This window comes from Metopolophium dirhodum, chromosome 5 (assembly GCF_019925205.1).
Source record: "Metopolophium dirhodum isolate CAU chromosome 5, ASM1992520v1, whole genome shotgun sequence".
Classification (NCBI taxonomy): Eukaryota; Metazoa; Arthropoda; class Insecta; order Hemiptera; family Aphididae; genus Metopolophium; species Metopolophium dirhodum.
Genome location: NC_083564.1, coordinates 10,392,146 through 10,411,381, shown reverse-complemented (window position 1 = coordinate 10,411,381; position 19,236 = coordinate 10,392,146). Strand labels below are relative to the sequence as shown.

At 30.3% G+C, this 19,236-nt stretch overlaps 1 protein-coding gene across 3 annotated transcripts in view; it reads right to left on the bottom strand.

Annotated features, from left to right (window-relative positions):
- LOC132944767 (sodium-dependent nutrient amino acid transporter 1-like) overlaps nt 1-19,236 on the bottom strand; it is a 48,910-nt gene that overhangs the window by 15,124 nt on the left and 14,550 nt on the right. For 2 of the 3 annotated variants that reach the window (XM_061014250.1, XM_061014251.1), the window contains exon 2: nt 16,494-17,084. In XM_061014250.1, coding sequence (XP_060870233.1) covers nt 16,494-17,084 — 591 coding nt within the window. Of the gene's footprint in view, nt 1-2,093; nt 2,713-16,493; nt 17,085-19,236 lie in introns of those variants that run through there. The other variant, XM_061014252.1, reaches the window with a different exon arrangement.

The window sequence follows — 19,236 nt, the reverse complement described above, 5'->3', positions numbered from 1 at the left end:
ATTATACATTTTATTTTTATGTTATATTATCTTATTTTTAAAGAACTCGATTGAATTCAAAACACTTGACCTCGCCGCTTACTCAATTAGCTGAATACGATATATATAAGTATATACTATATATTATGACTATTATTGTACGCGGGTGTACCTAGCCAATTTCAAGATACGTATTTATTCGAAAAACGATAAGTTTTTTGGGGACCGAAAAGAATTAAGTTGTTTTATACTTCAATACCTAGGTATTACATAATATTATATTTTGTGTAATACCGATGTAACCTAACCAGCTTTGTTTATATATTATATATTATAAACAAAGCAAATTTCTTCAAACATAAACATTAACGCGTTATCAGTCAGTTTAATTTTGTTTTATATTTTGAATGAAATGTTTTATATTTACTTATATATGATACCTAATTTTAAGTAGGTACTACAAACAAAAATTATTTTTTTGAATTACTTTATTCTCATGTAATTTTTTTTTAAATACTTTTTAGCAGTTATCACAGCCATAAACAATTATATGATTTGTTTGCAAACATTTGGTATAATGTTATTACTTCAAAATTATACATATTATTGTTTAAAACCTAAGAATTTTAAGTCGTACTTAATATTTACCATGTTAATGTATAATATATAAACAATCGATCGTAATTTAGTATTTAGTTGATAACAAATATTAAAACAGTATTTTTAATGTCGGCATCGTTATCTAAAATAATATGTAGTTAGGTACGTGTATCATTAGTAGACCTTGCAGTACTTTCGCCTGTTACATATGGAATAAAAACTACTATTAAAATATTTAGTGAAGATACTATAGAAAAACATTTTATACGTCGTTTTACGTTATGGATCATTTTAAACTAGACATTTACCATAAAAATATCATAATTATGTGTATTTAATTTTTTATTTTCCCACGATTTCTCATACTAAATAACTAATTAACAACAAGTTACGTTCACGATTTCATTTTCCCCAGTGGACAGCAAATCTGCAGTTTTATAAACTAAAAAAAAATTAGCTTTTGTTAGAAACCGCAATAATTATATCGATTAATACAGTATTCTATTATAAACCTATTATTATTTAACCATATTTCAATATGTGTATGTAATAAAATAAAACAATTCGTTATGATAAATATAATAGCTAAATATTTTTTAAAACTGCGTAAATCTATATTATAATTATATCGCGAAATATTCCATTTTAATGAAGCAATAAAATATTTCTAAAAATTGATTTCTGAAGAAAACGTGATCGTGAATAATACGGTAAACATGTGTTCGAAATTCCGATGCAAATACGTAATATGCACCTATAGATGGAAGAAAAAAACAAATAAAATAAAATATTCAACATTTCAATCATTTTTAATCCACGACATATAATTATAAATAAAAAATATTATCAACGCAGACCCAAGTAACATCCACAAAATTCAAGATTTCCTATTGAGAACAATTCTTTTTAGACAAATACAATGTACCTAGACTATGTCATTAACTCTTTATGTAAATACCTTTAAATTGAATAGTATATTATTTAAAAAATGCTACTTACAATGCGTATTACTTCCATTAGTCATCGATGCGACACGGGCGGTTTTTTAATAAAAAAATAATAATAATAATAATAATAATAATAATAATAAATATATTATCACAACAAATATTTTTGCTTATTCATAATATACTTTGTTGGTACCTACCTATATTATATATTTATATGAAGTTAACGGTTAGATTGGGGCGGCGATGCTTGTATAATATTACTTTTAGATAATCGAATTTGGAGAGTTAACAGCTCAATAACGATATAGTACATATTATATTCTAGATGTATTAGATAGAGAGGACATATAAAGTAGTTTTTTTAGCTTAGGTTTGGATGTCATGGTGTTGGTGAGGAAGTTTATAGCGGTCGGTGGGGGGAGACTTCGGCGTAACGGGAAGTAGTAAACCCGATCGCGTCAAAACATTTTTAACGCGTCATTGGTGAGGTCACATCGATATAACGCATAATGCATATATTATAATAAATTTTTGTATGCAATATGCATATTATTACATACACACCAAAATTCGATTTCGCACTATTACGGTCGCGATGTCTAATGCTGCGAACTTTCGGCGGATGGCCGCCGTCAGCGACGACGAACACATGTTCAGTAGACCTCCGCTCTCTCTTCTCTCCGCGGCACATCCGACGTATAAATCACGTTATCATCTTGATACAGATATGTCTCAACATCAGCTAGCACCGCTCGTTCCCCGATGATCCAATTATGATGTAAAAACGAAACTAAGGCTTCAATAACCCGACAAAAAAAATTTTAAATTGGTAAAATGTTTTGTGAGGCCGCAACACCGCGGGAATTATAATAATATAATATGTTCGGCATAGTTCAACGAGAGCTGAAGTGCACGGAAAGCCAACAAACCGAGTGGAGGATCGATGCGACACTGGTACACTAACTCTGTTATAATGATTATAATTATTATTATTATTATTATTATTATTATTATGCACACGCGCACACTCCGCGGATGACGTGCAATATTGTGACCATCGCAGATAAATAATATTATAACCTGTCGCCGACACTCGAACGCCGGTAGCCGAGTGGACAAAATAACATAAGTAAGCCGACAATAGTATTAAAATAATATATAGGTCTACCTATATCGAGAGAGACCGCGGTACTAGCCTCGTTATTATGGCGGAAGTATTTGCCTCCCCCCGCAGGACGTGAGCGTCGCGCGTGCGCAATTATCACGACGTGACGATTGTTTACACACATTTTGCGACGATAATAAATGCATGAGCACGTGTCGACGACGACGAAATACTTTTATACGAACGGCTGTAAATACGTTATTACTTATTAATTCGTGACGTATATGAAACTGCGGGTGTACCTACACGGTAAAAATTATTGATGCGGTCACGGTGTATAATCGACACCTCCCCGCTGTGGCTCATCCCCTTTGGATCGCAAGAATACCTACCCTTATTTTAATCAAGTGTCCTTCACGATTGGCTGCCTTGGCCTAGTTCCTAGCCCCACAACGTCACCTTCTACACATCACCAGCATCGTGGATTATGAGTTTCACTGTTTTCAGAAAGATATTATATAAAGTAATATAAATCTTCATTCTTCGTTAAACCGTAACGCGTGTAACATCCTATCCCATCTGATTTCACATGCACATTCTCCCTATCACTCAGTATATTATAACTACAGTCCTGTGGTTATAATATATCCGCAAAACCTTGATTATTATTTGTTCGTTTTAATAATAAGTAGATAATAAATATGAATAAACGAAATATTATGGATATAACTATATAAGTGAACTGCTAATCATCCAATACGTGACTGGTATAATACTCCTCTTGCATATGGTTTATAAAAATCACTATAATATTTCAAAACTAAAATATTAAAATATATTATAACTAATTTGAGTACAAAAACATATCTTAAAGTAAAACGTAGTAAACATATCATAAACAATTTAACCTTAAACTTACTTAAATTATGTTGATATTTTATAGTGCTTATATTATATAGTAAAAATATATAATAACCAATTTTTGCCGAAAAAAAATCTTATGATAAACACGACGTCATATTTCATAATACGATAACATTATTTAATTTATTGAAGTATTAAATTAAAGTGTTAGTTACCTACCTAAAAATATGACAGTTATTATTAGAATAAGAAGATATTATATAAATATATTATTTTGATGTTTCATTATATAATTTATAGTTGCTCAAGTAGTCAAGTAGTAATAACTAAATTACTTACGTAATATAAACCCAACCCCAAGTACAGTTTTTTTTTAAAGAATATCAATTACCTAAAGAATTATACAATAGTTATAAAGTTATAAAGTTTATTGTTTAAATTTAAGTGTTGGTATTATTACACAGAATACAGAAATAAAACCATTCAACACTAAAATATGTTATTGACAAGTAATTAGTAAATAAATTATATATAACTTCACAACTTCACTCAATCAGCATGTAAGGTAATGTGCTGTTTCGAATATTAGCCCGGACAAACAGACAAACACTTCAATTTCATTTATTTGTATAGATAAATATTCAGGTTATAAAAATATTTGTAAATAATTAATTATTCTATACACCTTCAAAACAACAGGTTCTGTACAATAACTTATTTTATACGATGCATATTATATAGAATTTAATATATTGTTGGTAGGTATCGTTTTTTTTTCTATTATACCTATAGCGAAATTAAAACCAATCTCGTCGAGCAAGCTTACAGATTCGTATAACATATTGTATTCATGGTTATTCACGTTAATTCATATTTTAAATGATCATATTATGTATGCACAGCGACACATTGTATTGGCTTTAGTATTTAAATTTTCACACTGCCTATACTTTGTAATTACTTGAAAAACTTGTTTGTACAATGTACAAAATGAACAAGGAAAAATGGACGCAAACGTTTTGGCGCAAGGACATTTAGAAGCATCCATTTGGGTGCGAGTACATTAAGACGCAAAACAAAAATTCATAATAATAACTACCTAATACAATACAATTCTGCAACTAAAAAGGTGAATAGTCGTTCAAAAAATTTTAAAACTTTCAATAATGTGTTTCGCAATGCTTTAAAATTATGTAAAAAAAAAGAAAATAATAATTTCCTAAAAGTTTATATTTTGTGGGATAATAAGGGTTTAGGCATACTGTTAAACGAATCAATCAGTATTGTAAGATGATTTATTTAATCACTGGTGACAATATATACAAATAATACAATGCACTCAAGGTTGATTTACGGCTTCTATGAATAATTATAATCTCGAGTCTATCGGAGAAATCGAATCATAACCTTATTCAGGGACGTGAAGATGAATAGTACGTGTGGCAACGTGTTCGTTCATGACACGGTTTTTTGTACGAAATATTTCCTGGCTGATGTTTTTTAAACTACATGTCTATCATAGCAATGCAGCATATATATTATACCTGCGTAGATGATGCGCACTCATGACATCTTAGACGAGTATTTTATTATTGTTATTATTATTATTATTATTAATTAAGTTTTTACTTTTTAATGATACTCGTTTTACAAGTTTTAACGTGTCTTGTGAGAATAATCGATAGGTATAAGACACTATAAACGTAAAAATGTGTTTCTCAAATGAAAAACCGGTTACCACTTTCCATAGCATTACCTAAACTTATCATTGCTGTGGCATTTGAAAACATGGATTTAGAACATTTAACTTTAGATCATGGTTGTGTTTCATGTTTTAAAAACTATATCAAGAACAATAATGAAAGAGTATAAATACTTTCTGAAAAAAGCAACAACGTGCGTCATTATATTTATCTACATTTGTTTTAGCACGGGTCTTATTGTGTTTGGAACTAATACTACATAGTTAGTAAATTTAATCTAAAAACAAATTAATATCATAAATATGTAAGTTTTGTATGATTATAATTTATGAGCAATAATTAATAATTAAATATAAATTCAATAACTTAGTAATAACTTTACCATTTTATTGTATTTTATCAACGTGAAATCAATTAATCACTAACGGAATACCTACTAATATTTAACAACTCGTAAAAATTCGGCTTGAAATCCATGCATATTATATTAGTATATTACATGGCCACACGGGTAACTAAAATAAACATGTTTAGTATTGTAATACAGTATAATATTAATATATTATATATAGTACCTATGTACCTATATCGTTATAAGAACAACTTCTCTGATTCAGGAAATAACCAAAAGAAAAGTCATCGAACTTGATTTACTCGTTTACATATTTTAATAACTTTCGCAGAATAATAAACCAGACCATTATAATGTCACAATGGCAATGATACTATGGTTGATATCATTTAAAACACGAACAATTTAATATTATCCAAAGGTTACAACTTACAGGTACGTTTAACAAAAATTCAATTTCGATTTAAGATAAAAAAAAATACCTCATTAAAAAGTACAAATTGATTTTAATATGCTAATTTCGTTAACAAACAAATTCAACCACTGAACGCCAGATCTAAATTTAATAATGTAATATCATTAAAAAAAGTAATTTCATTTCATACCTTTTCAAAACCAAATAACCGCAATACTTAATTTATCTGCATTTAAAACGAAATCGAGTTTATGGTTATGGTTTATAGTTTACACTTCAAACTTAAAAAGAACTGGAAAAATCACTTTGCTGTATGATAGGTGTCGAGTGTACCTACCTGATCATTATGTAGGTCATTGTGCAGATCATTGTGTGATGGATGTGTTAAATTTAAATTCATTAATAAATCATATTATATTGCATATTATTTTTCCATGAATTAGGAATACGGAGGTTAAATTAAGTATTACAAAAACAAATTTCATATATTATAATAAATAATTTTCTTTGTAGACATTTCAAGTTCAATTTTGGACGAAATTACATATTATTTAAACTAAGAATAATAATGTTAGTTATTTTGTTGCAATTCAAAAATATCATTGGTGGAGATTTAAAACTAACGTATATTATACATTTTGTTACTCGATAATAGTAATACTTATAGAGATATATTATAGAGAATTAATGTACGTTAATAATTGTATATTATTGTGGGGGTTACAAGTGTTACAACATAATGGAAAACTTATGTTTTCTACGCCCCATAATTAAAAAAAGTATAAAAAAAGATAAAAATTATATTATGTCTAAAAACAGATAAAAAAAAATTAAAGTCTACTGTCATTTGTTTTCGAATTACCTACAGCGAAAAAACAAAACTATTTTGTCAAAAACTGGTTTTACGTAAAAATTTAAGTTTTACCCTAAATTTTTTAATTTTTCCTGATTATTTTGGTAAAAGTGCAGTGAGTTTTTTGACCCTCCCAATGTACAAACTAAATCCAATTTACTATCAGAAAGGCAGAAACCACCGTCCATCATCAACGTTGAAAACTAAAGCATTTTTACTACTCCAACATCCACATGACGTCCACTGATACAAAAATTAAACATAAAACCACATGTACTATTGTAAGATTCGCAATACATTCATCACTTTAAAATATAAAATATAAAGTTATTCAAAAAAACAAGTACCAATAGAGGTAAAAATGTATTAAAACAAATAATTATTATGTTCAGATTTTCTTTCAATAGGTACATACAAATATAGATATTTACTCCACGACTTACGTTATCATGACCTTACATTACGTATACATTCGTCATTATACAATTTACCTGATATACATTACGTTAGCATTAAATTGGTACATAGTGACATCATTTTTAATATAGATTTTGTAAAATAATATTTGATTTAAGTTCGGCTTACGAAGTACGAACTAAAGATAATTATAATAATTATAACTTCAAATATTAAAGAAATGCGTACGCCTGCAAAAAATACTTCGTTGACGTAATAATGTATTAATATGCATTTGTTAATTTACTGGAATATTGCAATAATCAACTTAAGACCTTTCTCACGAAAAATTCATATTATTTTACCCCTTATGGGCAGTTTTGAAAACTAAAATGTGTATAAGAAAAATATCCATTCAAATATAAAATGACAAATTGACAAATATATATCATATTAATTACTATTCATATTCATGAATCGTGTAATTTATATAATTAGATGGGTGATTTAAATTTTTAAATATTTGATATAACATTTATAAATACATTTTTATATATATATTTTATTATTTTTTTATTTGAGAACTGAACAATTATAATAAAAAATAATGTTGTATTGTATACACAATGTAAGTAAGCAAATATGAAGTAAAACATTGTTGTATAAACACAATGGAGTAGTAATAATTTGTTATTTAATGGTATTTGAAAAAAAAATTAATATTTTTTCATGAATAAGCAATAAAATAAAAAAGTAATGCTATTGTTTGTGATGCCTATTCTTTTTCGCTTTTAATATAATTGTTTTATTTATAAATTCCAGTCTAGATAACTGAGTTTTCTTCTTCTCCACGCACATATTGATGAGCTCCTTAAATCGACAAGTATTATTTATGAAAAAATACTTTTTAAAAAATCGATTAATTATTTATTTATGAATTATTATTCCGCCGTTTTGAAGATTTCTTTAATAAAATTAATTTAAAAATAACACAAGGTAAAACAATATCTAATATTTTCTTAAATATCTTTGTAAATAATAGATTAATGATAAAAAACCAATATTGTTATTGAAACAAATGTAAAATATTAAAATATACGGTAACAACGGGGTTCTCAAGAACACTTTTTTTTATTATGGGGCGTAGAAAACATAAGTTTTCCATTATGTTGTAACACTTGTAACCCCCACAATAATATACAATTATTAACGTACATTAATTCTCTATAATATATCTCTATAAGTATTACTATTATCGAGTAACAAAATGTATAATATACGTTAGTTTTAAATCTCCACCAATGATATTTTTGAATTGCAACAAAATAACTAACATTATTATTCTTAGTTTAAATAATATGTAATTTCGTCCAAAATTGAACTTGAAATGTCTACAAAGAAAAATTGCATATATATAAATAAATATAATTTTTGATTAAATTTATTAAATTTTCAAGCCTTTTGACCCAGGGAAAAATATTTATAGACAATTGAGGGTACTGGTTTTTAAAAAAAAACATTGCCAAACATTTGATATTTTAATGTGAAGGTACCTATAATAATTAATAGTTGCATACATTATGTAGATATATAATAGGTATATCATACTAATAATTTGGATGTTTATAGGGATTATTGGTTATTCCAATTGTTGAAGAAAAAATTGTAGCGCACAAACATTATTATTTTTTTTTTTGTATGAAGATTGAAGGTAATATCGAAACGTACATAATGGTCGAACGGTCCATTATGTCACAAAATATACTTAGTGATCTATAGCTATAGGTAATAAACATAAAAAATAATTAGATTAATGATAAATTCTCATATATATATAATTAAATTACATAGCAGACTTGGCTTGCTGAAGTCAGTAAATGGCTGACTGTTCCAATCACAGAGGTCAGTGTTAAAGTACAATTTGTTCATTAAAATGTGATATGACAATAACCAAAAAAAAAATTATATTTTAATAAAATACATTTGGTTCTTATAAATGATGAAATTTTAAAATGCACCTCTTTGATAAAAAAAGTTACCAATTTTCCGCATTTCAAAATATTACATTGCAGGTATAAAAAGTCGGCAATAAAACCTATAGATCATATAGGTACTAGTTTATTATCTAAACTGACTAGGTAAGCTATATAGGTAGGTAATTGTACCATAGTATATTAGTGGATAAATTATCATTGATAATGATATTTTAAAAGTATTCACTTCTAAATATAGGCGTATATAATATTGTAAGACATGACATGTGCCTACTGCAAAATAAAAAATATATGAGTTGGTAACTACATATTTTATTGGTTATATTTAATATTGTTGAGAAAAATGTTTTAATGCCAAAGGTGTCCTTTTGACTCTACAGCTTATTTTGAACTTAATAATTGTCTAAGACTCTAGCCATTGTAACTACTTAATCCTAGTTACGCCCATGTAAATACTGCCACCAATTTATGATAAGTACCTATCTAATAAAAATTACATAATGTAGGGCATATATATTATATTTAAAATCGATTCCAAAAACAAACTAGATTGCGTAAAACCTTGTACCTACCTATCGACCATCGAGTTACTTGCAATTACCTTTAGGTATCTACCTTGTAACGCATACCTAGCAAATTTTAAGTTCGGTCATCAGCGTTTCTCAAACTCTGAGACGCGAGAAGTTAAAGTTTCTAAGTTGCATAAACTAAAAGAATTAAAGTATTACAAACCCTGAAAATTACTCGGAAACCATCATATCATTATATCATTCCTATTATCATGTTTGTTCGAACAACGTATATTGTCGGTATGTCATAAGGACTATATCGCGATACGACAACCAATAAATTATCGAACTTTCACCAACCAGTTTTTCCCATTACCGCGACCATCACAGAAATTAATATAGACCAGTAACTTTAAAAACTTTTTGTCCTGTAAAACCATGTGGAAATTTGGGCCACAGTGCTAAAAATATTGAGAAACACTGATACATCATAAAGTAGACACAAACTACTAAGCACATCGTACACACGAGGAAAATATATTAGGAAAGAATATTTCCACTTCGAGTTGAACTATTACAAACATTTCACAAAAAATCTATCATCGAACGCAATCGAATGTCCAAAAAAACCCATTAAGTTTATAATATAATACATACGATTTACTTGTATAACAATGCAAAATGCACACATTCTGTAGCCGGGTAAAATTATTTATTACGAAGAAAATAAAAATCATTATTCCCAACAAGAAAAAACGAAAGTCATGTATAACTGCCGAAAACGACGATAGTTGTAGGTAGCAGTTAGAAATTGAATCACAGACCGTCGATTGTTTACTTGCGCCTAAACCACTATCTCTAGCTGAATACGTATACATCTAAGTATCCAACGCATGTACTAAATATACACTGAACCTATTGTTTACGTCGACTCACTCACATACCGTGTGTACATGTCATACATGTACTCTAGCTACGTACAAAGTGATCCATTTACACTCACTATATATTGGAAATAATAATTTTACATAATTTGATGTAAACCTAAACTAAATTTTTGAAAACAAGTTATTTTATTCATTTTTTTTATTAAAAAACGGACAGTAGTCCAGATTTGATACAATGATGTATACAATATGACATTAGTTAGAAGATTACATATGAAATAGTAACTTAAGTTAATAATACAAAATAGAACAAAACAATATATTTTGACAGATATCAAATCACATCTACATAATATTATATTAATGAATTTTATGGTAAAAAATGAAGTTTATCATTTAAAAAGATATATAATATTATCTAGTGTATTAGCATCATATAACAAAATTTTATAAGTGAGTGAGCATATATATTTTTGGAAGTTGTGGAATGTAAAAACGATAGTAATCATGGACGTTATGTTTTTTTTATATAAAATTAATTTAACTAAGCAAGAAGAAATCGTCAATGTTATTGTTCAGTAATTTATATAGGAAATTCATATCCATATAATACATATTTTTTATATTTAAGAACCATAAATTTAGATATTTGAGGATATTGTCATAACCTGATTGAGGAGGCTTGTTGAAATTAATTTTGACGAAAATAATTTATTTATACATTTATTTTGAATTTCTTCACTTGGGGCATAGTTACTAATACTATAGTCTATAAGTTTCTTAAATAATCTATTCATGTTCAATTTTTAGACGAATAATGGTTAAATGGTTTTAAAAAACGTGTTGTGTAAATGGGTAAATAAAATGGGTAAATCGATATAGTTGTAGATAGTTAGGTACTTACCTTTTATTTTTTACAATTTTTATCGTTATCGTTTTTTAAGTCTTTACTTTTTGTACGTAATACATCTTTAATATCATATACCGAAGCAGAATATTCGTCAAACGAGTTGGTTTTTTAAGTTAAAAATATAACAAGTAAAGATAAGTAGAGTAGTAAAATAACATTTCCCGGGTCTCCTCGGTGCCATTCTACTTCACTCTTCAAAATTATATAATGTTAAACATGTATCCATTGCCATTCAAAAAAGTAAAAACTTAAAAAATAAAAACGATAAAAAATTACAAAACTATAATTTTTTTTTTCAAACATTTTGCTTTGCGATGTAGGTAATAAAAATATTTACAAAAAAGTTACAACTTTTCGAAATAATGAGTATAGACTCTTTCATCTTTTTTGTTTTGTATACTGATCGGGCCGAGTGAAGCGTCGGAGAGGGGAGGATATCCGATGTGCTGCATTCCCCCTGCCCAAAAAAATCACTCTATCCATTGTTCACAGGCGTCAAACATACACAGCTTCACTATTATGACTTATATACCTAGTTGCATTCGATACCAGCACGACAATAGCACAGGGTTTTTGATACGCTACGTCGAAACACGTATAACCACTTATACTATATGTGTCGATGTATATATGAACTATAGAGGTGCTATATAATATTATTAATAATAATAATAATATATTATATTTGTTGCGCACGCTGTCATCTTTTCGTTTATATTTTTTGTAGGCGCGCACCGGCACAATAAGCACCGTTTCACGTTGACATTGACATCGCGTATACAGACTATACGGTTTGTAATGAGAATTTTTAATTTTCGTGTCGGTCGTGCATATGTACGTACGACACATACCATTCCATTGTAATCAAATAGCGTATATATATATATATATATATGCATACACACGCACCATTCCATTGTAATCGAATAGCGTATATATATAATATATATGTACAATGCACAGTGCACACACCGCGCCTCAGTCAGCTGCAGTCGCCTCCGTTACCTACAGGTGTATATTATTATGATAATGTATTATATATACAGCGTGTGTATGGTGCGCCCTTTTTGTTATTCGCTCCTCGCGTTGACGGTAATAATAATATACTTAAGTATTTAGTCCGAAGAGGACCTTGGTAGTTACCACGAAGACGATAACCATTACGAATCACCTACATATCCTTTATTATATATATTATACATGGAAGGAAATAGAATGTAAATCGGGACTATAATAAAAAATGGTTTTTAAAAAAAACGGTGAGAGGCTCGTGCCCAAATGGTGTCACACTGACACACGAACAATGACCGGCACGTACCGTCGTCTACAGAATATTAATTTTAACGAGGAAAAACTATATGAAACAAAATGATAACTTGGTTATATAATATTGAATTCGTGTGGTTCGTCTTAAGGGCGTATATAATAAACACGCCGTGCGTCATCGGGACGAAAACAATATTTTTTTATTATTATTGATGGGGCACCTACCTACAATGACTAGGCTTAGGCATCATTAAAAAATAAAAGTGCTTTATACTACTTTATTCCGCTCATCTAAACTTTAAAATTCAAATACTAATAAGTTATAACTAATTAACTACTCATTTGAAATTTGATTTTTATGTACCGAAACACTATGAAAAATATTCTGTTTCTGGATATGAAATTAAAAATGTATGTTTTTAGTCAAAAAATTAAAAACTTAAAAATTGAGATAAACATTACTTTTTTCTAAAAACATTGTTTTACAAATAATTATAATGTAATGAAAAATGTATATCTTAGTATTATAGTACTATGTCATATCTATAACTTAATTTGCAGCCATTAGAACGGGTATGACATTGGTTAGGTTTGTAAGTATAGACTATAGAATATTAGACTTTATTGGTGCTTTTGAACAAATTCGAACAAATATAATATTATGTTTAGTGATTCTAATTTTGTATAATATTTAAAGAGTTACAAAATATCAATAAAAGAGGAATCGAAGATGGTGTAAGAGGTTTTGGACGAGTGAGCACCGCGCAACCTTTCAACAATACACATACACAAACTATCGGTTTATTTATATAAAAATATAAGATTTTGAGTACAGACGACCTAAAATTAAAGGAAACTATAAGTTTGACTGCTTGACATATATTTTGAAAATAATCAATTACGAACCAGACGGAATTTTATCTCGTTTATCAATAAAGTATATTTTTTCGTACCTAGGTACCTACCTATATATACCTAGGTACCCATTTAAACGTAAAAAATGTACATTAACATTTTATTACTTCCATTATAATATCGAGTTATACGATATACCATATTTTATCATATTATATCGTATTGTAACAAGACGACGAGTTAAAATGACATAAAAATTCATCAAACAATTAATAATTAAGTGTAATATCAATAGTAATCTAAAACCACATGTCACAATAAAACCTATTGTACCTACTATTAATCACCGTATGTAATATTAGTCATTAGTTACTCACCATAATTCTTTACGCAAAAAACAAATATATCAAAATTCAAAATAATCAGACATTATTTATATTAATGATTTATTAAGAACTTAGAACAATAATACCTACCTATATTATATTTTATTATATTGAATACTTTTTCTCTATAATATTTTATAATACCCATATGATATATCTATCGCTAGTCGTTTCTAGAACAATGTATATACAATGTGCTTAACCAATTATTACTGTGGATTATGAATTTGTACAAATGGGAATATGAGATAAGCAAAAAGTTGGTTCTACCGAACTATTACAGAACTCCTACAGCACAATAACATTACTAACTTCCAAAAATAATATATTTATTTTTTATGAACCCTAAAATATTACGTGATTTTTATACGCATTGAAAATTTACTACGCCCATGATTTCTGTGATGTTTCCTTATATTTATTCAGAAAACGAATCGAGTAAACCAAAAAAATTCCATTTTTTTTTTAGTTTGTTTTTTCTCAAATAATTTGAATAAACAGATTTGTGTGGGTCACGGTCCGCAGAGTTTAACGAGCTGTGCAATTTCGCCTTGTCAAGGCCGCCGCGCATGAAGCTATTTAACAGTATAGTATATAGGCACCTACTACTTATTATAGTTAAAGGTTTTACGGTGATCGAACCCAAAATTCGGTTCAGATAGTGTGATTTCCCGTAAAATATGAATGTGCTTAAAATTGTAAAATATGCTCTAGAAACTGTAAAATTGTAGTATGAACAATGCACATAATACATGCTCTAAAAGAATTCGTATTTTTTATTACACTTTCTTGAAAACATAATATTTTGTGCTTACTTAGCATACGGTACGATCGACCAGTAATAATATGCAAATGCATACAAAGCCTATTCCTTATCGGTCATCGCGATCGCTTTTTGACTAGGTAAATGACCAACTTCATCTTACCTGTCTGATAACGGTTAATTGTATTGATAATTTGACTGCGTAACTCACGTAGGTACCTACCGTCATTAGAACCTAACGATTTTAGTAGCTATGCGCCTATACGCAATGCATACGCGGGTAGGGAGTTATATTAATGTATGGTATTTTCTTTATTAGACCTACTATTGTTTAGTTTTTAAGCCCTAAAGATATAGTTTCTAACGGAAAATAACAACAAATTATTCAAACTATAAAACCGCTATTGATTGTAGTTCAATTAAATTTTGCCAGCAGCGGCACATTCCGTATGCGTGGATAGTATTTTGATTTACGTAATACATTTTCAAGATGTTTGATATATACAGAATTACAGACAAATTAATAACCAAATCGTTACTAACATTAGGTACGTGTAATTTTTTATTGTAACCTTGATTGTGTTGACAAATAGTGTATTTTAATACCAAGTACGTTTACATTTTTATATAATATAATAATAATATTTAAAAATTCATGTACAAAAACATGCAACTTGCTGCAGTTTAACGAGTCAAATTACTATAGAAATATCAACATATATTTTTTTTAATTTCACTTGATATAATATATACCTAATATAATTACTATTATACATTTATAACTTGTTCTTGTCCCGAAACCACGCGTGGTCAATTCGATTACTTAATAATGAATAATGAAACATTCGCGGATTACTTTAAATACACTCCTAAATGCACTCCCTGTAAAGTTGGCTGATACAGACAAACATAATACGTTGAAGAACATTCTATATCTTATGATACACGATATTAATTACTGATTTACTTTGAGGAACAAAAATAATGATGATGTGTATTGTGTGTTTGGGACAAACATTACAACACAAAGGTGTGTCAAACACTGTATCTATAAAAAACATAAAACACTTATATAACCGATCAAAACAGATCCACGTGTAGTGCACTTAAAATATCATACCTACACTTGTTGCGCGCGGTGCGCTTTTACCCTTAAAGTTTTACGTTCTCTGCTTATTGACAATACTAGTATGCCTATGGCATGTGTAGTGTATTCATAACTGTCCTAAGTATACCAATATAGTAGGTAATAAATATTTTTAACTCCATCCCCAACCGTGCGGTGATCTGCACCCCGCGGTGGTTGAACATATATTATGTATTTATGTATATTGTATAGCTTCATTTAAGTTAGGAGTTAACCTCAATGTTTTGAGCAGTACTGCGCACCTCACCATATCGAAAGGGTGAGTGAACTATAAATGGAAAACAATTGCTTTAAAGACATTAAAAGAATAGGTTAGCAATAAAAGCGAAAACTCAGATATACCTACCAATTTACGAATGTCTACCAGTAATAAATAATAATGGACACCTCGACGGACACGAATAATACGTAAATATAAAAATTACAAATATGATCGACGAGTATAATATGGCAAATGGCAATAATGGACATTGGACAATGATGACACTACTTATATATACTGATTATTGGGATCATCAGATCATCTGGGTATTTAATTGATATCGTAATGGGTACGTACCTTTGGCGTGTCATCGCTGTTGGCATCGATACCCACGAGCTTGGTGGTCGAGCCCATTGCGGTGTGACTGAATGGGGCGGCTGCGCCCCCACGGAGATCGACCGTTGTATCCACCGCGGTGGCCGCACTACAGCAGTAGTCGTAGTCGTCCCAAGCAACCGCACCGCCGAAGTCGCTCAGCCCGCAGTCGTCGCGGCCACCAGTGGAAGCCGCGTCCGTCGTAACCGTGGCCGTGGTCGACGTAGTAACCGCCGTGGCCGCGTCACAACCGAACACCGAATACGTTTCACGGTCAAAATTACAACAGTCGTGGTCGTCGTCGTCGGCCGCTGCGGTAACGTACGCGAACGCTGACACTCGCGGACTGACTGGCGTTATCGGCGATGACGGCACGGCCACGGACAGTCGTGACTGCGGCGGCCGGCCGGCTGTGATGCGCTCTCCCCCGCCACGGACGGATTCCAGTTTGCGGAACACGCCGTAACACGACATTTCGGCGCTCGCCACTTCCGACAAGCCGCGCGTTGGCGTCATCATCGTCGATTCATTCTTGCTGCGCATCGCTGAAATGTTCGACACCGACCTTGTTATCTGTAAATGCGCGAATAACATAATATTATGATTTTATTTATTATTAAATATTAATAATGGTAATAATAATATTGTATAATGACTCGAATGTGTTGCATAGAATATAATATAATAGTATCTGATATCTGCATATTGTTATATTATTATATTGAAATGCGTTACAACTATTGGGTAATGCTATTAATTTGAAAAACGTGGATGATTTGTTTATTACTATTTTCATTAGCTAGGCCTTTTTGTACATAGATATGTACCATTTCACAGTCCATATTTTATAATTAGTTTAATATTAAACAACAGCAAGCTAACTGCTAAATTATCATTGCAATGACAAACATTTTTAAGTATAAACTTAATATTGTTTAAATAATCATTATGACATAGGTAACTAAAAACAAAAATTTAAGATTGAAAATTAAAATTTAAAATTTGAGTTCACATCGACGTTGTCTTAATAATTTATTAATAATATTACATGATTGCATTTATTTTATTTCACAGTGGCTCATTTGCTAAATAATTAGTGGTATAGCTGGTGCGGCATGTGAGACGTAAAAAGCAACAGTGGTTCGCGTTGAACGCTGAGGACTTTAAAACAGAATATGCATGATACATGTGCAGATAAGATTCAATTTTGTCATTTAACAATCCTTCAATGAACCTAATACCTGCGTGCATCTTCGTTCAACCAAGATACGACGAGTATATTTTCTACCTAATCATAATCATGTGGCGGACAAGTGGCGGCATTTTTAGTATAGGTACGTAAGTGGAAAAACGCAAAAACTTGCTCTGTTCTTTCTCAAGTCACCATTATTCGCTAGCTGTTTGAGAATCACACACACCACAACCGTAATTCTTGCTAGTCCTACAGTATTCAGCGAACAAGAGCATAATATTATAAAGTATTTTATTAGACAACCTCAAAACGAAACCAAGTGTTTTGAACACATATATTCAAACTCACTGTATCTTTAATGTTTTAAGAAAAATCTCTTTAGTAAAGTACTTAGGTGCCTACTCTACAAAGCCTGCAAGGAGGTGGACGACCGCTGCATAGCGTGCGAAACCGCTGGACTACAGAAGGTCGCACACTCGGGTCAGGAAACAATCCGGAGGAGCGAAGAATCTCCGATGATTAACTTCCTTCAAATTAATCTGAACGCGGACTAGTCAATAGAGCCGCTTATGGCACAGACAGCAAACGAAATCGAGGCGGACGTCTTTATTGTGTCCGAACCGGCCACCCACTATGGACACGAAGACCGGTGGTGTTCCAGCTCAGACCTCAAGTTATACCGAAACCCTAGTTAAGTCATTTATGTAGCCGCGAAAGCAACCTTGGGAGAGTAGAGGCTCCCGCACTGTCATATATAACTGTATTGTTGTCGTAATAGTAGTGAGTAGGAGACTAGCCTACAACTACTAAAAATATTATGTATTTGATTTATTTCAATAAACGATGGGGACTGGAGTAGAAGTATTGGCAAACTTAGTACCTTCTCCGGTACTCGATACCACGCAAAAAAAAAAAGGTACTTAGGTGCTTATATTTAATGACGGAGTAAGCTCATGTGAACATACCTACTTAGTGGTACCGTAATAATGAAAATCATTATAACAGTATTTATGTTCTATTAATATACATTATATTAAAATATACATATATCCCAGGGCCCAGGGGTGTGTCATCTTACATTCGTTATATATTATCACGGAGTCTCAACATATTATAGATACCTATAACTACTTTCGATTACCTTACAACATTTGTAAATTGTAATAATACTCTTTCGACCTGCTACATATTATTATAAGTGTGCCGAAGTAGTCATGTTATACTTCGTAGGAGTCAGGTCATCGGAGTGTGCATTTATATATCATACTAATATAAATCAGAGGAGTTTTCAAGGAGGCAAAGGGAGCAGTTGCCAAGCGCGCCCGCAGGATGAAATCCAACCCGGGGAAAGATGAAAATTACTTATAAATTATAATCTGATATTAGTTATAATGATATTGATATCATATCAAGTGCAATCATCAAACAATTGTAAGAGTTTTTAATGATACAATGGCTTTGCTATGGCTACAAGGCACAAAGTACCAAAACGGTTTTTTGTTTTTTAACGGATGCTCTTCCGTATAGTCTTAA